Source organism: Amphiura filiformis, chromosome 5, assembly GCF_039555335.1.
Source record: "Amphiura filiformis chromosome 5, Afil_fr2py, whole genome shotgun sequence".
NCBI lineage: Eukaryota > Metazoa > Echinodermata > Ophiuroidea > Amphilepidida > Amphiuridae > Amphiura > Amphiura filiformis.
In genome coordinates this window covers 46,431,405-46,453,675 of record NC_092632.1, presented here as the reverse complement: position 1 = coordinate 46,453,675, position 22,271 = coordinate 46,431,405, and the positions used below count along the sequence as shown (strand labels likewise).

The 22,271-nt window shown below is 35.6% G+C and overlaps 1 protein-coding gene and 1 long non-coding RNA gene across 2 annotated transcripts; both read right to left on the bottom strand.

The window, feature by feature from the left end:
* Positions 1 to 5,959: 5,959 nt before the first annotated feature.
* LOC140151886 (gamma-aminobutyric acid type B receptor subunit 2-like) lies at positions 5,960 to 15,244 on the bottom strand. The gene is made up of 12 exons (XM_072174205.1): positions 15,053 to 15,244; positions 13,935 to 14,198; positions 11,864 to 11,924; positions 11,491 to 11,568; positions 10,561 to 10,711; positions 9,580 to 9,712; positions 9,162 to 9,269; positions 8,844 to 8,966; positions 8,257 to 8,403; positions 7,940 to 8,128; positions 6,608 to 6,748; positions 5,960 to 6,167 (listed from the first exon to the last, which is right to left on the bottom strand). Exons 1-12 carry the CDS (start codon positions 15,233 to 15,235, stop codon positions 5,982 to 5,984), a joined length of 1,764 nt encoding a protein of 587 aa, XP_072030306.1. The 5' UTR covers positions 15,236 to 15,244; the 3' UTR covers positions 5,960 to 5,981.
* Positions 15,245 to 17,081: 1,837 nt separating this feature from the next.
* Positions 17,082 to 21,752, bottom strand: LOC140151887 (uncharacterized). The gene is made up of 3 exons (XR_011858987.1): positions 21,311 to 21,752; positions 18,062 to 18,199; positions 17,082 to 17,242 (listed from the first exon to the last, which is right to left on the bottom strand). It is a non-coding gene; the product is annotated as an uncharacterized lncRNA (long non-coding RNA).
* Positions 21,753 to 22,271: the final 519 nt, after the last annotated feature.

Here is a 22,271-nt window from a genome sequence, read left to right as displayed (position 1 = left end):
CTATGCATGCATTATACAGACGTGACATTTAGTATGTGGAATATTCTTTACGAAGTGCCAAGACTATTCTGGAAGTAGTCTTCATAAACCACACGGGCTAAATATTAATTGGGGTGTATCGGGAGATGGTGTAAAATAATTGTTTGATAAAAATGTGCTACATTATAGTAATTTGAGCTTTGTGGGGAACACAATTTCGGACTTTATGCAACATTGTTCTGTTATTATCAAATTTATTGGTGTTTGAGGTGATATTTGCTAAACTTCGACAGTAATTGGCATTTGTCAGAGTTGGAATGCACTTGCAACGTACCAATTGTTTGAAAATGGGAGTAGCTTAAAATATGGCTCTTAAAAATTGAAAGTAAAAACAGAAAGTTTGAATGTCCCCCACTGGGGATTCAAATGTTACAAACTTATGGTACAAAAACAGAGGATGATTTAAGGAAGCCCCATCATGCACTGTAAAAGTGTTATCACTAGAGTTTCAACTGCCACTTTACTTTTCAAATCCCATTGAATTCTGTACAAAAGATGTTGTTTTAGAATTGTGTGTGTGTCATTATTACTTGGTCGATTTCAGATCTAAAGTGATGTATGCATAAAGGATAATTCACACCTTCTGTAGATAACATAAAATGTGAAATCGACCAGCTTTTTGAAGGTGTTTTTATTGTAAATACATCTGTCCAAATTCAAATTTAACCATGCACGTCTATGCAGTGGGCGGGCAGTGGTGTCATGTTCACTCACACAGCTGTGCTAATCGCAAGACTTGCTGGGTAGTGCTTAAATCATCCTCTGGTACAAAAACAACTGCGCGGATTCTTGGTTGTCTAATGAGTTTACGTTGTTTATTTGTGCACAGTAAATTTATAACACTTGGCCCCAGGGGACCATTCAAACATTCTGAGTACGTACCACATTCATAACTGGTACATTACAAGTGCATTTCAGTTCTGATCAACACTTATTTGTACTTGGGTTCAGTACATATCACCTCAAACTTCCATAAATTTGATAATATTAATATAGAACAATGTTCAGAAATTCAGAAATATTTCCACCGGCAAAACTCGAATTCGGTCTCCTTAAATCCGCCATTTTAGGCTAATTCACTACATTATGAGCTATAATGAAAACTCATAGAAAGCACATTTTCTATCAAAAATCATTTGACATCATCTCCCGACACACACCACTAAAATATTCAACCTGTGCGGTTTATGCAGACCCCTTCCAGATTAGTCTTGGCACTTCGTTAAGAAATATTACCTACTTAATATCAAGTCTGTAGTAGTCTTGTTTTGTTTTATTGTAATTATCTAGCTATTTTAGTATGATTTGCACGCAACAATTTATACAAATGAAATGATGAATGTAAATGTTATCTTACCTTGCTCTAGACTCGACAGTAAAATACGAACCGCGGAATTATATTACTATTACCAAAGGCATTAACATAAATACTGAATTTGGAGTGAACGTTTGTTTTCATACATGTACAAAACCATGGTTTATTGCGCATGAATAAAAGAAAGGTCAAACAAGGAATGGCTTAAAAAATTTAATCAAGTTTGTAATTAATCAAGTTTGCAATTGTACAAATTGTACAATAGCAAAAATAAAAGGTTAAGGCTACGTATATACACAATGGGTATACACCCCAAAATAGAGGTTCATTCTGAATTCATTTTCTTTTTAAAAATATCGTGCCGATATTAAATTCGTAGTTTAATCTCTAATTTATTCTGCTTTTAGAGCTAAATTCCAGAAACCCTGTGCTTCAAATGCACAGGGACCAATTTGTTTATTTTGGTCACCTATCACTTCTTGACTGACACTGCCGAATGTATGGACGTTCACTCATTTGTCTTCCAGGTCACTATTTTTCGGGTTAGAACTTAGAAGTCAAAAAGGTTACAAAACTAATGGACACCGCGCACATAACTTAACATTTCACCTGTTGGTGTTCTTTATTAATGCAGCACAAAAAAAAATCACTTCAAAACGCCTATAATAAACAAAACAAAATAATACAAGTTTAAGTACAGTCTATATGTCAAGCAAAGTCGAATAGTTATACAAAACAAAATAATACTTTAGCAAATTTAACAATGCGTACGGATACAAAATGTATATTAAATTCGTTACATGATGCAGTCATGTCTACAGTAGAATTCATCTCGACCTTTGCAGGACTTAAACCCCATTAAAAGCTATTAAACCAAGATAACACTCATTGAAACAGCTCAACTGATTAAATCGGATCTTCTCTGGTTGTGCACATGTGTCTGTTTTCAATGTGCGATATCGCAATAAAGCTGGTATTATAGCTTCAGTTGGGTAACCGATTATAAAGGAAACGGAAGGAAACAATGGTATGTGCACCTTTGTTCACGAAATGAGACAATGCCCTGCTTTTTGTTAACCAGCATTCTTGAAAATGAGCAACATAATGATTATTGAAATAATTTCTTCATATTTTTGGTGTTATCTGTCGTTTACATATCCTTCCTAAAACACAAAAGTGCGACCCTAAATTAGCTAAAAATTTAGGACATGTTACAAAACTATATTTTCTAGAATTTCATAGAATAGTTTAAATGTAGCTTGTACCGTTTTTTTGTGGCATCCTTCAAAACGGTCCGTTACCAATATAGCTCAATATTTTCGGTCAAATCTCCATTCAATTAACACGGGGAGTTGGCTAGCTATGAGCTAGCTATGCTTTGCCCTCACTCATATTCTACGAAAGTGCGACCCCTTCTGAACATCTAACCTAGCTGTAATTTTAGGTCATGTTAGAGAAATATATTTGCTAGAAGTTTGGAGAATAGTTTAAATATTGGCCGGTTATTTTTCACACAGTGATGTTAACTAGGCAAATGCAATATACTTCTTCATACACTATTTGTAAAGGTCGCGCGTCAATGGTGAGAGCACTGTGTATTGTGTATAGGAAAACGGACAGTAACTGCAGTATGATCCAGGTTTAATTGAAAACATGAATAATGCTACAAAACGAAATATCGATGTATTCCAATTCGACACCTCATTGATATTGTCCTGCGTATGATCACTGGAGGGACACAAAAACTAGCGCTACAACCCATATATCGCTTTTCAAAGTAAATACCTATTATAATACAATCCCAGGCCAGGGAAATAGAGGGTATCCACTTTACTCATGCGTAACAAAGGGCGCTGATTTCTGCACTCATAGAAATGACTTGTTCGCCTTGCTGGCGCAATTCAAAAGGAGTAAGTTTGGACAACTCAAAAATAGTGTAAAAGTTGCCAAAACAAAATTCATTTTAGTTATCCGAACTTAAACAATGCTGAAAAAGCTCAAAAAGTTCCGTCAACTAATCAACTTTCTTGGCATTACTTAAAGTTGATGTAAGTCGTTGCGTCAACTTTTTAAGTAATGCCAACTTCTGAATTCAAGTTCAGGGAACTTAGAAAAATAAACAAGGTTCAAAGAACCAATTAGTTGAGTTATTGTAACTCAACATGTAAGTTGATGTAACTCGTTCATATTAAGTTACTGGTACTTATTGTTTTGAGTTATTCTAATTTGTTACTTTGTTACTTAATTCACGTAATTGGATCATTTTCTGCACAATTAGCAGTATTCAAATATTTATTTTTGTAATCAGTGCAACAAAATTTTTTATACTATAGCACACCTCTAGAAAATTATGCTAACCTAGTTTCATTTCTGAGTTGTAACAACTCAATAAAGTAAGTGCAAATGAGTGCGACCAACATAATGATATCGAGTCAGCGTTACTCAAAATTGTACGCGTTGGCATTACTCGGAAAGTTAACATAACGACTTACTGAGTAATGCCAACGAACAATTTCTATGAGTGTGTAGTATTCCTCATTCAAACCAATTCAATGCACAACCTCGGAGTTACCTGCATGTCTTTCAGACTTTGGCGGGCTATTTTGAAGCAGTCATGGTTGCACATGCAGGTACTTCTTTTCCGAAAGTCCTAAACAAGGTATAGCAGTCGCTGATAGGATATGCAACTTATAGAACACGGATAACCTCTATTGATGACATGTCACTGTAGCTGGAATGTAGATAGGTGTTACTTTAAAACCGAATCAATAATAACCTAATTTGTGTTACAAATCTAGAACTACAAGTTGTCTGCTCCGCATGATGCCATACTTCCATGCCTAGATCAAAGGTTATAGACAATGCACGATCTGCGGTTACTGTTCTTAACCCAGGCTACTTTTTGTACATCACAATTCATATAGCCCGATTTAAGGCCCTCTACGCTTACTGTACGGAATAAAGCGTAGTATCAACACCTACCGTCAATATCCTCAGATTGAACATCAAGGTTATACAGGGTGAGTAAAAAAAAAGTGCAAAGAATCGATATTTGCACATTATTTTAATATCTTTTTTTTTCTGTGTCATAAAAACAAAACGGTCAATGCTAATTCCTTGATTTCTTCACACAGGATCACTGATGGATATATCATACATAAAATGTTTTAAAACCTAAAAGGTTCATCTCGGTTCCTAAATAAAAATGGATTCTTTCTCTGTTGCACTTTTTTTGACTCACCCTGTATAATTATACAAATCTGGATCTGGCAATTTCTAATTAGCATGTGTCCAATTGTTATTCGAATAGCATATTGTTATTAAAATGATCCCCTGACAGAGGGCGCTAATATGTCTGCAGATCGAGATTGACTCGAAATTATGATGACATTTCGTATCTTCAAATACTATTTTATGTTGGGTTAAAGCATAATTGAATATCTGTTAATAATCGCCTTTCCTTATGGTATACAATTTCGTAGCAAAATAAGTTTATTGCGTGCAATCTTTAAAGTTTATGTTACTTTTTAACATCTAAAGTGCTTAGGGGTGGTGCAATAATTATGTGTACCCCCGGGGGGTGAATTATAGGGGGGGGGCAAAGATTTTTTGGCAGGCCAAAAGAGGGGAAAGCATTTTTGGCAGGTCAAAAGGGGGGTCAAGCGATTTTGGCAGGTCGAAAGGGGGGCAAGCAATTTTGGCACAGATATTTTGGGTACCATTTTATATTACGCCCTAAAAAGGCGTAGGAAAACGTTAGGAACACGTTCAAATATGCAATATTTCCTGCTCGCTGCGCTCGCATTATATGATAAGACAATTTAAGGTTTTAAATTCGGGTTCCCCAAAATCTTGCATGTGTAAGGGGGGGGCAAAGATTTTTGGCACGTCAAAAGGGGGGGCAAAGGTTTTTGGCACATCGAAAGGGGGGGCAAAGATTTTTGGCACGGCCAAAGGGGGGGGCAAGCGATTTTTTGCAAACTTTTTTGAAAATTCACCCCGGGGGTACATATAATTATTGCACCACCCCTTAGCGGGAGTGAAAGCAAAGATTTGCGCAGCACCCAGACTGCAAGAGAGAATTCATTTAATAAACATATGATTGAACTATGTTGCTAACACAACCTAGACTACGTAAAATTAAAGCGTATTGATGTCAAGACTTATGTTCAAAAGTATGACGGCGCTGTCCTCAGATCGATGTGCAAACTCGCCTGTTCATCGCACTACGTCCTCCATGGCAGAAGTACAATGCCGTACAAATTTACAGGCTGACGAAGTTCAACCAAGGTTGCCAAAAGATAATAGAAACTACATGTATATACTTCTCACAATATAAGCATGTTACATTTTGTATTGATCATAAAGTAAAATCCAAGCTACATTTTGTTATTATTTAGTAATCTCGAATTTATTCCTCTCTTCCTTGTCATTATCCTACATTTCTCCATGTTGCGATCTCTCCAATCCGGTACTTCTACGCTTCCATTTGAATTTCTCTTTGGTTTCAGTTTTTAAAGTTATAATAAACTGGTTATGACTAAGGACTTTAATAAACTAGTACATTTACACTATTTGTTAGGTATCATAGTTCTACTACTGTAATACAATTCCTATTCTAATAAGCTTAAATAGTGTTTGTTTCTGTTATCATTGCATGGTTATCCATCCCCTGTTTTTCCACTACAACAACATCCTCATCTACTGAGGCAGACGATGAGCAACATTTGTACACAACGCCTCCACACCACATACCGCATCCATTCATTGTGGAAATTGACTTCTTCTTACTGGAATTCAGTTCCTCCTCCAACTGTCAAAAGATAGAAACAAAACTAGTTTTTGAATAGGTCATTAAGCTTTACAAATATTACACAAATGGATAGCTGAATAGCACGAATTCAAGTTGTCCATTCTCTCTCACCATTACCATGATTACTATACATTTAAATTGTGGGGCAGAAACAGTCGATGACAAAACCTTTCGTAGCAATATAGATCTAAGGTGCCTTACCATCTAACATGTCTATTGTAGCTCCACCCAGGTGCAAAAGTGGGTACCGGCATAATTTAGTGTGCAAAGGTAAAAATATACCCCAAAACCATGAAAACAAGTTCATTCCGGAGAGTCTGAGCCATGCAAACTCCATGGAAAAGGAAATGGGCACTTCTTCCGACATGATATTACCTTTACCGTACCCGACAAGTTAAACATAATAACGAAATTTACATCTGTTAATAATTATTCAATACCTCTAGTACTCTGGTTTGTAAGTTATTTATATCATTCATAGTATTTTCACTGCTACCCGGTGTTTTATTCAATCCTGATGTAGCGCCTCTTTTCATAGTAGTTGTAGGTTCACCTTCTGGAAACTTGTACACCGATATCACCTGTTATTATGAATTAGATATCAATTTAGAGAATTTAATAGTCAATTTTTAATTTGCTGTCAACTACAGAGCAGCTTTTTTTACAATGCTGTTAGTTGAAAATTTTTATTTCAATATACATAATGCAATAAGCCCAATCGTCCTTTGACCTATCGGGGAAATTCAGAAAAATTGGGTTTTGTGCTTACAAAATATAATCTAAAATGTTTTGCAAGAATAAAAACAATCCCAAAAAACATTATTATCGAATAAATTATTTATTTCAATATTTTTAAAGATAATATTATGACAATGATAAATAAATTAATAATAATTACAGCAATTTACCCGATATGTCAAAGGTCAAAGTGTCCCAAAAAAAACAAAAGTTACAATAGGGATTGGGCTTATTAAACAATGGGCTACGGTATTCCAGAAAATAAGTGTACACCCCCTATAGAGGAGTAAATTTTTAACCAAAGAAATGTCTGGATTTCCAAGTCTGCTTTCTGAAAACAACTGGAATTCCAGTTGTCAATGTCGCTTGAAAAAGCTTGGAAATCCAATTAAATGAAGGAAAAATCATGGAAATGTCTAAAATGAGCTCTCAAATTCAGGATTTCTTACTTTGAACTAGTTTTCTGCTGGATTTTTTCGCCTTTGGACACTTAAAAAGTCTGGATTTCCAACAATCACGACTGGACAAAAAGTCTGGATATCCGAACTCCTCTATAGGGGGTGTGCATCTATTTTCTGGAATAGCCCAATAAACGACAAGAGCTGCAAACATAACAGGTGACACGATATAGTCCATGGAGGCCAATGGCGGCAGATTTGAAATTGAGATAGTGTTACAAATGTGCTAGACCTTTGTTGTTTTTAGTATATGATAGCCTAATGTTTGTATAATGTAATAATTATAGTAACTCAATTTTTAAAAAAATGCCTCCTTTGGTCTCCATGGATCAGATCGTGTCACTAGCATGAATCATTCTGGATTGTCATGTACTAATATAAGACTATGTATTGTATTGTCTTATATGATATAAAATTTAATGTAGGTTACTTTTTTCTACTCTGTTGTCAGCAATGACGGCATCAACATAGGCTTTCCTGTGTCTAGATATTCTTCCCAAAGAAAATTAAGCAAATCAAGAACCATCTATCCTATCCACTCTGTATGTAAAATATAACTGGATTGTATCTGCTTACCTTTGGTACAAAGAGGACAACCAAAGTCAGTGTTGCGCAAAATATGGTAATGCATGAAGTAAATATAAACAACGCCTCGGTGTCATTGGTTATCAGGTAACTAACGGAAACTCCCACAATGCAAAGTACCACTGTGTTGTACACACATATACCGATCAATTTGCTATCGTTGAGGGCAGCAATTGTGACCTTGAAATATCAAAAACAAAGAATATTTTTATGCTGAGATTGAAAAGATAGTCAAAGACAAAGCTTTGTGATAATCATGTATTTTCTTTAGATTTATCAACGATTTGGTTAGAAATTCAATGCATTACCTTCCTTGTTTCCCATGCTAGAAATGTACCAAAAATAAGCAACAATCCTTTATAACCGTACAGAGGTACAATCCAGTAGACAGAATTATCTGATGTACATTGCTCAATATATGTTACAATACGCTGATTGGCGATGTCAGGGTTTCTCTGAATAATTAGTAAAAAACGTTATTACCAACTGTTAAACAACGATGATTTTAAAATCATGATACATTTATATGAATCAATAGTTTTTTATTGGTTAATTGAATTTCTTATTCGTGTTAGATTTATTTATATTCATTTAGAGAACAAAATTTGATGCGAGGTTGACGAAGTCGGCAATCGTTTAAGAGAAACACCAAATGCTTGAAATAGACTTATTCGATATTAAGTATTTGTATAAAATATGATAATGGTATTATAAATGGTAAAATGGCAATAGTGTTAGTTAATAAAAATCTTCAATTATAATGGTAACGTAGTGAAATACCATGATGATAAATATATGACATACAGAACGATGGATGTATCATTATATAACACACAATTGAATATGCACACAATCGGCTAGCTTTTTCTAATAAACTAAGAAAGCTAGGACTTACTTCTTCATTAATATCAATCACTTCAACATATATGGGATCAAGCACTTGCCACAATGTCAAGACAAGTACATCGACGCAAAATAATACAAGTACCATTATGAATAGGTGATTGTCGGTAATAACCTGAATAAAAAGGAATTATACCAAAAATGTAATAAAAAACTCTCAAAAAGAAGACATACGGTTTATAAAAATGTTTAATAATGAAACACAGTTGTGTCAGTATCATATACCATATATTTTAAATTTGATGAACTACGAAAATAATCAATGCAAACACCAAACCTTTGATATCATATATACAATAATAGTGAATACCTTTCGCTTAGGAGTTTTGAGGGCAGCTACACGGTATACGCGCCATGTTTTGCTAAACATTGAACCAAAAGCAAGAACGAAGCCGGTTGAAAGCAGCCATGCTCGCATCTGAAAAGAGTAAGCAAATTTTCCACATATTGTAAAGTTCTTCGCCAATACAGGTGTTTGTTTTTTTCAATTACTCATAAGCTATATGAAAAATAATATGGAATTACGAGAAATAATAACTAAAAATGTCGCTAAAACTGAATTTAGAAAGTAGTTAGAACGTAAAAATTATCATTTATTATCCTGGGGAAAACGATTTCGCCCGTATCTGGCAAATAACGAATTTTGTTTGACTGCATGGGTCAAATAAAATTGTCGCAGGAAAATCGATGAAATTTAAGCCACCCCTCTAATGGAGCATGTTATTTACCTGACAAGCAGCTTCTAGTGTTCTAAAGGACACAATGTTATTGTCAAGTCCTCCAACAATCACACTCAGGTAAATCAAGATGTTTCCTACGATGATAAAGTTGTTAAGATTCGGACTTGACATCTTCACTGTTCTGTTAAGTGATACAATGAAATTCATATGGCGGGTGATTGAGGACAAACGTATTTGTAAATAATGTTAAAAGAATATAAACATGAACATAGGCTAATTGCAAAAACAGTTACATAATGCAAAATGCCGCTTTTATTTTGGAAAAGACAAATTGTTATTATTAGTCGTTTAAGTCATGAATACCGATAATAATTATTAAAAAAAAGGCCACGTTGTAATTACTATTCGCCGTAGAAGTGACATAACTAATCGGATTAGCTACTATAGCAATAGATGAGTACAATTTTGAATACAGTAAAACATCTTCTACAAGCACATATAGTGTTTTTGATGAAAGCTAAATTAATACGATACATGCGTAAATATGCCAATACAATATATTGGTCTTACGATAATACTTGTTTGTATATGCTTGGATCTGTAATTTATTTGCTCAAATTCCATAATGGCGCCTGGATTAATTTAGCTTTCATCAGAAGCACTCTATATGCTTGTAGACGAGGTTTTACGGTATATCGCCCTGCACTTCAACGTTCACTCGGTACCTATGCATTGAACCATAGATGTCAAAGAACAGTGATAAAGACCTGTATCGTAATTTTATAGAACATGCATATTATGCTGATCAATCGCACCTGTTAGAGTGAAATCGGCTTGTAGTGCAGGGCGATCTATTCAAAAGATGTATTTATCTATTGATATGGTATATGTAGTTAATTCGATTATTGTATTGTAAATCAGATTAGTGTATTGTAAATCAGTATTTGTATAAAGGTTATATAAGTTTTCGTTTTCCTCTTTTAATATCATTATCTTCATCATTATATATAGCTTCATCATGGTAAATACCTTTGTGTCCTGAACTTCAAGTTAAATCCCAAGAAAAACCCGGCAACAAGAATACCAATTCCCGCCGTGATACATATGATTATATAAGAAAATAATGTTATCCCTTTGTACAGTCTGATCATCGCAGTGTGGTCTGTTGGGATATTTCCCCCTGGTTGAAAAATGAACAACACGTTAAGGTACGATAGAAAGAGCATGCAGTACATATCGGAGCAACGATAGAGGTTAGATCATCACTAAATCTGGTGCCTTATCACTGAAGGCACGTCAGTATCTTTGAAAAATATTTACTGCTTGCACGGGACTTTGGCTTCCTATCTCACAAAACATTTCATTAACCGCTGAAAATTTATACATTCTAGATTAACAGTTTTAGATTAAAAAAAATAGACACACTATACAAATGTCCATTATTATCAGCTACCATCAACTATATTTATAAATACGTATTTATAAATACGCACGTGACCCATGGTCACTACATACCAAAACCAGCAAGCGTGACCAAATCATCATATGCCATTGAAAAGGATAAGAACTCTTTAGATAAATATCATCAAATTTAAGCACTGATAAATTGAATAGCAAAATTATTACACATGGGGATTCTGAATTTGTAATATGTTATCAAAAACCACATTTTGAAAGTATCTGCCGACGGAATAAAAATTTATCGACGAAACGTTTATTATAATCACAAAGTTGAACAAAATTTACAATTTTGCTGTACAGTAGTCTCGTGTTGTTTACCGCCTTTGCATTCAAATGAAGACCACCTGTTATGTAGAAGGTCACTTCTAGACTTACTGTCTACAAGCTGTTATGGCAGCGTGGAGGTGGTCATGTGCGTATTAATAAATATAGTCGAAGCATACTGCTTATGCTCGATAGAATTTATTATATAAAGACTCATCATTTTACATATTTTACCTTTCCATTCTATCTTGTCAATCCATTGAATTCGGTCCTCTTCCACTAAATAATAAGCAACTGTGCGCCGTGAATTACCTGCGATGAGATAAATTGATATAGTATAAGGGTACTAAAGTGACAAATTATATTCCAAGTCAGAATTTTTTCAAAATAGTATATAATGTAGACGTTTCTCCCTATGTGAGAAGATTTTTCAGCAGACATGGATTCAAGCAAACAAACTCGTTTGAAGCGATTTGTATCAGGAAGCTTCAGGAAACTCCCTCTTTCTTTAAGGCAGAGTTAGCGTAGTGTTACTGCTAGTATGCATGCATGAGCATAGGAAACCAATACAAATCAAAGATATCAACAATAGAACGCGAAAACTAACCTTCTATTTGTCGGATGGAGCCTCCTCCTACTCGATCTCCCCCTTTAAAAGCAATATGACCCTTCAAAAGAAAAGCATTGTAGAATTTGTACACAGTATTGTAAAATATACTGGTATCCCTTACGAAAATGGCACGCAGTTTTTGAACGCACGCAGCATGCAAGCAGCACGCGTGCCGCACCGCATGCAGCACGCATGCAGTTGGTAGCGTGCGGATGCGTATATTTGGAACGAGGCACGCATGCAGGGAAGCGTGCAGATGCTTGCTGCATGCGTGCAGGTCATTAGCGTGTGCAGTTTGCATGCAGCATGCAAATCCATTAGCGTGCACTGCATGCGTGCAGCACGTACTGGTCATATATATGCGAGACAAAATCATGAAAAAAAAATTAAAAAATGGTTAACAGTGTATACTGTCCTTACAATTAGTCTTACATAACCTGGCTATCCATTTCACAATGAACTAAAATTACCTAGCTTAAATTTATACAAGTCACTTATCTAACTTAACCTACCTGATTTTGAACCTGGGACCTTCTGCATGGGAGTCTGATGCTTTACCATTTGAGCTATTGGGGTATACACATTTGATGAAGTGTTTTAAATTAATATAAGCAATATTTTGATGACTAAACCGGCCAAAGTGCATCATTTTATGAATATTGGTCAAATTTACTGTGAATATTGATAACATTCACTATAAAAATGTTTAATTTTGTTTTGATTTTTTGCAGTGCCAATTAACTGTTGATTCATGAATGGCATACTAACATTGGCCCAATATTAGTGCAATGCCAACTATCGAAAAAGAAATGGCATTCCAACATTGGGCCAATGCTGCAATGCCTACTATTGAAACAGGAATGGAATTCCAACATTGGCCCAATGTTGCAATGTCAAATTTCGAAACAGGAATGACATCCAAATATCGGCCTAATGTTGCAATGCCAATTTATCGAAACAGGAATGGCATTCCAACATTGGCCCCCGCATTGGCCCAGTGTTTTAATGCCAACTATCAAAACAGGAATGGCATTCCAACATTGGCCCAAAGTTGAAATGCCAACTATCGAAACAGGAATTTGCTTGCCCTCCCTCTAGACCTGCCAAAAAATGCTTGCCCCCCCCCCTGTTGGCCTGCCAAAAATTGCTTGCCCCCCCCCCCCCCTCCCCTCTTGGTCTGCCAAAAAATGTTGGTCCGAAGGCTAACTTATTTATTCATTGTAAACATTTAAATATTTTCACTTCTAGATCATTGCCAAATTGTGACTTGATGTCAGTTGTGTAACAGTGAATTAGTCATTGAAAATCCTGCATGCATGCAGCATTTTACCTTTACTGCTTCTGGAAACCCTGTATGCGTGCAGCATTCTAACTTTGTGATCTGAAACCCTGCATGCGTGCAGCAATATGCGTGCTGCATGCAAGATGCGTGCAATTTGCATGCAGTCCTACAGTCCGCACACAAGTGTAGTCTGCACGTAATTTGCGTACAGATTGGTAGTCTGCGCGCAGGTTCTGCAAGCAAATTGTGTGCGCGGTGGATATTTGTGTGCGGTGCCTGCATGCACACAGCTGGTTCGCACACATGAACACGCTACCAGCAGGCCTTGCTTGCATGCTGCACACATCTGCACATGTGCTGCACACTGCCGCATGCGTGCTGCATGCTGTCGCACACATTTTTCATTGCTTGCATTTTCGTAAGGGATTATTTAGAAATTTAAATGTGTTGTACGAGTGCATCAAATAAGTGTAAGCTACCTGACCAGTGAGTTAGCTTTTAAATCGTATTCTATTATAGCTTGTTACATTATTCCACAACTATATAGATTAACCTAATTTTGGTGTTACCAAAGTTGGCGAGTATTATATCAATGTTTTCGAGGATTGTCATTATAAATCTAACGGCTCTCTTTCTGTTGTCTTGTCAGGTAAAAGTGTGGAGTGTTACCAATAATATTTACACATCTTGCACTTCTAGGATACCGTGATGCTGTCAGAGTAGGTGCTATTATGACTGAAAGTAGGTTTATCATGTTTATTAAATTTTTATGGTTTACAGACTTACAGACATTCCTTCAAAATCAGTTAACTTCAACAAATCAAAGAACATTCTAGCCATTTCCCAATCATCGTAGTTAAAGTCCTCTAATCGACGAGTTTTACCATCGACAAATACTTTGGTTTTGAGTATTTCAATAGTCCTGTTGAGCATTAAAGCTATTGCCCATGCTGCATCATAACCGAATGGAGCATAGACATTCCAAGTATACTGCTGGTTTACTTCCCATTCCATTCGCTCCTGAAGTTCAGATATTAATTCTTGAGGAGTCTGTAAAATAATAGAGAGAAATACAGTACTTAAAACGATTCGCTTCCACAAGTTAGTGACATAACGCACAGTATCAACAGCCAGTGTTATAAATATAAACGTAATACTCCGTTGGTGAGCGACGGGCGATTGGTATTTCACCGAACGCAAGAAAAGGATGCCTACCGTATCTGATTGGCTGGAAATCGATCGCTTGATCGCTCAGAGGTGTAGTACAAACTCAAAATGGAGACATGTATTCAATTCGATTGAAATCGATATTCTATTATTGACGCAGATAAAGAAAGTCGGTAATGTACATTGTATTATAGATACAGCAACTGGATCTTACACGGGTTCCTTTGTATAATTCATTTCTCAAAAAGTTTTCGAGTTAGTGTACTGGAAACAAAACCTGCGTTTTACCTGACAACAAATCGAATTTTCTATAATGGCAACACCATATGTGGTGCTGATCATGCACAAATCGTAGAATAGAAACTATGCGGCAGGCTCTGTGTGATATCTCATATCATGTAAATGGTATGCTTAGCCTGAGTCGCTCGGCCTATCTCGAACAAAATCGCCATGCGTAGCTTTTGAAAAACGAGAGGATTCGCCGTACTATAACGGCAATTTTTGACACGAAGATATAGGGATGATGACGATGTGTAACGCCTTTCACCCACATGGTTACTCCTGTATATTTTGCTGAGTCATCTTACGGAATTTAATGCTTACGATACTGATTTGCGAAAACACTGTTTTGACAAAGGAAAGGCAAATGCATAATTTTGCCAAATAAACTGTAAAATAATTATTTTAATTACGTTAACTTCCAGCACTTTGCGTATCTTGCCGGTTTGGGTACTTACCGAACCAGAAATTGTTGGGCCATTCTTTGTGCTGAAGAATGCCCGATCAACTGTTATGCAAGTTGTAGATAAAATCGCTTCATCCATTTCTTCCACAGTACATTCAATATCATCATTGAAATCCGCCCACCATCTGGGGCCGTACCAATCGTATGTTATCCATACATAACCTGCATTCATCATTCCTTGCTTGTATGCCTGAACAATTCAAAATAACACTGAATCTCTGTAATTTCTTCCATTTATGGCAAAAAAATTGACAGGCTGACAATAACCGTAATTACTGAAGATAATGTTTTAAAAATTTAGCTAGGAACCCCGTTAAAAAGTTTTTGTATTGAAGTTATTCAACAAATAAGTACACAAATGACGAGTACTTCTTAAATGCAACCTACCTGGCAAAATATTTTTCTGGCATGGTCTGAGTACATCGACACAAAAATTATCTTCGCATCTCGTTCCTAAAACCAATATAACATTAGTGATTGAATTTTTCTACATTGCAAACTGTAACTAAATGCTTTAATACATGTTATGCAAGTTTACTTCTTTTCTTTCAAAATAACTATATATCAAAATATTTCCAGAGCGCTATACCAGTATACAGTAAATATCAAAATCAAAAGACTTGCGGAAATTGCCAGATGACCATTACTTCTTAAAAGCAAAGTAATATTAATTTTCATTTGCCCAATGTTCAAAGGTATGCCCTATTTGTTTTCAGATTACCGTGTGGTTTGCAAAATTAATTTACTACAGGGGCAAGGTATTGCTAATTACAATTGTCAGAAAAAGCAGTTTTAACTTATCTGTGGCTTCCCTTGATTAAGTCTTCTTTATTCTGAATTATTAAATTTAAATTAAATAGCTGCTAATTTTGTATTCAGGACTCTTCTTTCCTAATTATTTGATTTGGTTTCAAATGTTTGAGATTACGAAATTGTAATGCTTTTAGTTAGAGGTTAATTTGGATACATTGTTAAACATTTTGACTTTGGAACCGATGATTATCTCGTCACCTTTTAACTCACTTCACCAAATCTCAATATTTTATTCCGGAAATTTGTCGAAATACATGAACAGGCTAAAATGGACTTGGGTACGTGAAATAATGGTAGTGAAATATGCTCGCACGAGGATGCCACTACCCTCTAACTAATAAACTCCGTGCCTCTGTGCGTATTTCATCTAACGAGCAATTATTATGATTAGAACGAACGTATGGTGTGATATGAAGCGTTATGAATTAAGTGATTAATGTATTTTGCAATTTATTCATGTGTATCAGTGTGAAATAATGAAAACAACATGTCTTACCTCCACATTGGCTACTGAAACTCTTGGATCTTTAGCAATTGTTTCGGAAGTCACAAGTGTCAAATTGTTGGCTTCAATAAGTACTATGAAGTTTTCTATTGCCTGAGGAAAAATTTTAAGATTCAATTTACATGGGATACACGATAAATTGACTCCAATTATTATAATCAAACAATAAAACAATAATAAGAACTTATTAATTACTGGTAATTACGATTGATTACTCCAGATTCCAGAAAACATATTCGTAATTTTTTTTGGATTAAACTAATATATATTAACCTGTTTTGTCAAATACAAAAAAACAACACAATCCCTTTCCTTTAGTGGGAACTAAATGGTAATAAAAATATATAATTTTTCGGGAAAAACATTCATGAAACCTGAAGATATCAGTTAGTCTATGCGCTCAAATTTTTAGCAAACACATATTCCATTTTGTATTCAAGTAGATCAAGAGCAATATCTGAACCTGTATTCAAAATATTCCAAATGTTAAACCAAATTCTTAGACCTTGTGACTGATAATTGAAAGAAAATGTGCACAATTGCATGTTTTTGGCACTAGTCACACGATTATGATTGGTATGCTTCATTTTCAAATTTTTAATAAAATTTGTAATCCCATAAAACTAGTGCTGTAATTTTTTGAATGGGGAGTAGTTGATTTCATGTATTTTTAAACAAAAGAAAATTTCTTACGAGGGAAAACAGTTCATGATTTTGATGAATCGTAGCTACCCTTTTCCAACCGAAGTGCTGCAACATACGAATAACTATAGGATTGAACGACACTTCGGGGGTAATTGTCCGGTAAAAGTAAGGGTACTTGTCTCGATTAGAAAGTGCTGGTGACCCGGCAGAATAAGAAAACTGGGAAAGAAATTAAACAAGATGCAAAGAAAACCGATAAGATGTAAGTTCGTCGCTGGAAGTGGTTAAGGGGGTACTACATCCCTGTGGTAAATTTGTGACTATTTTTGCATTTTTCTCAAAAAATAATAACACATTGGTAACAAAAGTTATGTAGATTATTGGGGCAAGAATCCCAATTACTACACTGAAATTTCAGTGACTCAAGACAAGTGGTTCAGTATATATGATCGGAAATGAGGTACATCCCATCGGTACCTTATTTCTTATCATAAATAACGAACCAATTGTCTTGAATCACTGAAATTCCAGTGTAGTAATTGGATTCCTTGCCCCTATAATATACATAACTTTTGTTACCACTGTGTTATTAGTTTTGAGAAAATGCAAAATAGACACAAATTTATCGAGGGGTGTAGTACCCCTAAACCACATTATTGTCGAAATTCAACTTGTAAACGCTTTATCACTGATAGGTGTACTTATGAGTAATGGATAATGCGGGCGGTGTGTGTATGTGAGGTGTGTTCGGGTGGGGGAGTAGGTGTGTGGGGATGCTTTTGAAAGGATAGGGTGGAGATATCGATACAGGGCGTTAAGGTTGTTGTGTGTGCTGGGGTGTGGGGGTGAGTTGGGCAGATTATATGTGATCAGGAACTGAAACATCTCCAACACACATGAATGTTGTTATTGAGTTGTACGTGGTAGGAAATGAAGAATCACAGACACCAACATCCACTCCCATGAACACATTTATACACGCCTATTGCATCTACCCAACCCCGCGTGCACATCCAAACAAACAGGTAAGGGTTTTACCGTGATCAGATTCCAATAATGCGAAGTTTCTGCGACGGGTTGTACATCACTGGAACAAGCTGGACCCAACAACATTAATTTAGTAGGTTTGTGGAATAGATGTTCGATAAAGTAACGAGTTCCAAGACCGGCATAACACTGAAAGAGAAACAAATAATCGGCCTTTTTAAATTCCTGATTTTAGTTTTCGATTTAAGTCTTTACCTTTTAGTTTCTTAACACTGAATATGCAAAACGATTGATAAATATGCAAATGTGGTAATAATTTTATGAATATTAAAATTAACGTTTACAACTTAAAGCCAAATTTATCTTCGAAGGAAAAGTCGCCCCTTTAAAAACAACAAGTACAAAGAAAAGTGATGTAATCAGTTATTGCCAATAATTTCATTGAAAATAATAACAAAATAGCATGAATCAATGAATCATTATTTAATCTTTGAGAATCACCCTTTAAACAATAAAAAACAAAAGAAAAGAAACACATTGCGTGTATCACCGCTTGAGAACAGAATGACCGATTGAGCTCAAATAAAAAGTAAATAATAGCTTTATTTATACAGTACAAATTTACAAAGAAGATAGACACAGTTGGCTAGCCTAGAAGCCTGCTAGCATTTTCGTCTTCACTTTCCCAAGAAAGGTCCTCTATTGAAAAAAAAAGAGCTTTTGTTGAACATTTGTTGAACAAAGACACTAAGGGTAGGTATCAACAATAAATCTACACTCTGATCTTTTGTTAGGAAATTTCTGAAAAGTAACATGGGATGAAAATGCACTTTCATGATTTTTCCACTTTTACCAAAGGAATGGTATAGCATTTCCGTACATTTTAATATGCGACCTTTATTGCAATGCTAAGAGTTATGGAGATACGTGTCAGATCTTCGTAGTATTATCATAAACCTAAAATATATCGTAATTTGTGTTATATTACAATGTTACCTGAAGTCATGCAATTTAGTATTCCCTTTACAGTTTTCATCAGTAATCTTCTTACATATTGACGTAATCGAACAAAAAACAACAACGTACCAGCAAGTGTACAGTCTAGCCGGTTAAACAGTAGACTTCGGTTATATATATAAATGCGCTTTTATAAATGCGCACGTGACCAGATGGCCAGCGCCATATTTGCATTACATCACTGTCAATCACTGAAATGACGACCATTGAGGGAGTGGCTACAGTTGTGACCTTGTTTCGTGGCTAGCACTGGCAAAGAACATTGGCTGGAGGTTCGATGCTATAAATTTGCAAGGATAAATCATGGATATCGAAGGGTCATGATTATTGCACAGCCCCCCTCCCCCATGTACAAACATAACTAATTTTTATTTATTTTTTATTTATTTATTTATTTATTTATTTATTTATTTATTTATTTAGGCCTATTATTACTTATGTACTTAGGCGACGAAAAAAGAAAACCCTGTTCTACGGGCCCAACAGACCCAGATTTTGAACAAATTGAAAAATAATTTTATTCGGTACAAATAAATGTTTTTTTATTTTCTCAAATTGCAAATTATTTACAGATTTTGGTGATTTTTTGGGTTATTTCAACAACAAAAACCCGACCGACCGACCCTACTTGAAAGGTCCGTCCGCCCGTAGAACAGAGTTTCTTTTTTTCTTAGCCTTGTTCCCCCTTTCGGCTAGGCAAAACCCACCCTCCCCCCTTTTACACTCATAAATTAATTGTTTTTTTGCTAAGTTTCCCCTTCCGTGTAAAGTAAAACTTTATAAGCCGTTTGAACCAAACTGAACAAAATTGACGTATACAATTACAATATATAATACCATGACAATAATGTGTATGACGACCATACTAGAAGAATGAACCATGCATAACATACGTGATTGTACGTCAAATTGTCATATAACGTATGAGCGTGATGTATAGTACACGAGTCTTCCTCAACATCTTCCAGCCGGGATGATTAGATCATGTACAGTCAGCTACGTATTTATACTCTAAATTGTACGTCAAATGGTGTACAGATTACCGATTTAGCATGGGGGACACAAAAAGGTGCTTAAAAACACATTTTGAATTTGTTTGTTTTGTCCAAAGTTGGGGATGAGGAGGTCGGGCGGGGACATCTAGCCGAAAAGAGTTAAAGTTATAGTTTCGTCAATTTACGTTAAAATTAGAGTTAAAATTAGGGTTCAGTGGCGGCACTACGGGGGGGGGAGTGGAAATACTTATCTTGACTCCCAAATAAATAAATCCATGACCCATTCCTCCCGAAGAAAATGACAGCCCCCTAAGTTCCTTATCATCACGTGCAAAAATTATCAAATAACATCATCGGCAGCTACTCAGTTCTGACCTTAATGCCAGTAAGAATCACATTTCGTCATCACTATGGCCAATTGCCACGCCCATTTTGCACGGAAATACTGAAATACAAGTTTTTAAATCAGCTATATCTAGCTTTTTCGTCATTAATTTTTTTTGTCCGTAATGGAAAATCTAAATAAAGAGTGTATGTTTCGCTCAAATTATTTTGCCCTTTGCAATCAATGCCACTACTTTGCAAAAATAATTTTCCTTGTAACCTGTCATTTTCGCCTATACTTTTGCGTGTGGAATTTGTGTACATCCGGGTACCTTACATCGTTGAACACGGTATGGCGAGTTGTAGATGTCACGTGCGCATTTATAAAAGCGCATTTATATATATACCCGAAGTCCACTGTTAAAGGATGTCTCCGACAATCACAACATTATGCCGTATGTAAAATAAGTATTTATCAACCACGAATCACATGGTTTTATTTGAAACAAACTCATAGTGACCATAAAAAGCAATAAAAACATCCGTCTCTCAACACGCGATATTCAAAATTCCCGGGCGCCGAAATTGTCGAGTGCAATGACATCCCAGTAATACAATGAAGGCTGACGAAAATTGAGCACAAATAACCATTACGTCATTGCACTTAGACAATTTCGGCTCGGGAAATTTGAATAGCGAGTGTTGAGAGCCAACTGTTTTTATTCGTTTTTATGTTCAATATGAGTTTGTTTTAAATAAAGCCATGTGATTCATGCTTGATAATTATTTTTCTAACATATAGCCTAAGGCATAATGTTATGATTGCCGGAGACTAAATGAATGAGTGAGCCATGCATAACAATAACCAGCGAGTGAATAGCGTCACTGCCGGAGACTCCCTTTAACCGTTTAGTATGAGTCTATTCATGTAGGTAGTATATAGGCATAATTCTTTAGAACTTACCTGAGAATCGTACCAGACCATTTTTAATTCATATCCAGGTAAAATATCTTCTCTTTTGTTGACGTGATCTAAACCCATCTCTACGCCAGGGAGAATACCACTGCCATCCCAAAGTCCTCCAAAGGAAAATATGCCACCAAGGTACAATGGAATTCTACTCTGGTCATGACTTGTTGAGTTTTTCAATGCGGTCTCCGTGAATGCGATACTGGAAGTGTTTAAAGGCGATGCAGAAGTTACGCCATCTAAGTTTTGAGCAAAGACCTTTGTCAGCAGGCATATCCCTTCAAATACAATGATGGTTAGAGCTATGTTTTTAATTCTAAACATTGTTCCTTGCTTAGATCAGGGATGTGAAAGTAGACAGATGCGCTCGAGACATACACTCTAACTGCAACTGCCACTGAGCCGAGAATATGCCTAGCAAAAAGGTGCTTTTGTCAGTTTGTGCTGTAGTCTTTCCTAATCTGCTGAGAATTAATTTAAGCTAATAGCATTTTAAGGTATTGTTGTTTAAATTAGGGCGGGCAACTGTAAGTGATTAATTTACGGTTTAATATCAAATAGCTTGCTGGCTAAATTATGCAGATTCTCAAGGACAAGATATTATTTGTTTGGCAACGTATTCTAGTCCCGAGTAGCGAATATCTGATGAGATATTGTAAAAGTAATTGATAAGAAATTGCTACGCTTCTACGACGAAGGCAATTATAAAACACATACTCATGTTATCACTTTAATAATAAAGTACAACTCCATATTGATTTTTTCCCAACTAAACAATGTCTTCATTGCGTTGTATTAGCCCATCGGGTAAATTCGATGACTTTATTAAAACCTACTCATGTCCCAAAGATATTTTTGTAGAAGTGGCGAAACTAATCGCTAATGAAACAAAAACAAATTCAAGAATATATGAAAGATATTCTGCGCCAAAAAAGTATCCTTACACTTTACACTT

What these genes read in the sequence shown, in the direction of transcription:
- LOC140151886 (XM_072174205.1), bottom strand. Translation starts at nt 15,235, where the DNA reads ATGATGAATGCAGGTTATGTATGGATAACATACGATTGGTACGGCCCC. An exon ending in TCAAAACTCCTAAGCGAAAG is followed by an intron (nt 8,967 to 9,161) that starts GTATTCACTATT and finishes CTTTTTATTCAG; the next exon opens with GTTATTACCGACAATCACCT. An exon ending in TGATTGATATTAATGAAGAA is followed by an intron (nt 8,404 to 8,843) that starts GTAAGTCCTAGC and finishes CTAATTATTCAG; the next exon opens with AGAAACCCTGACATCGCCAA.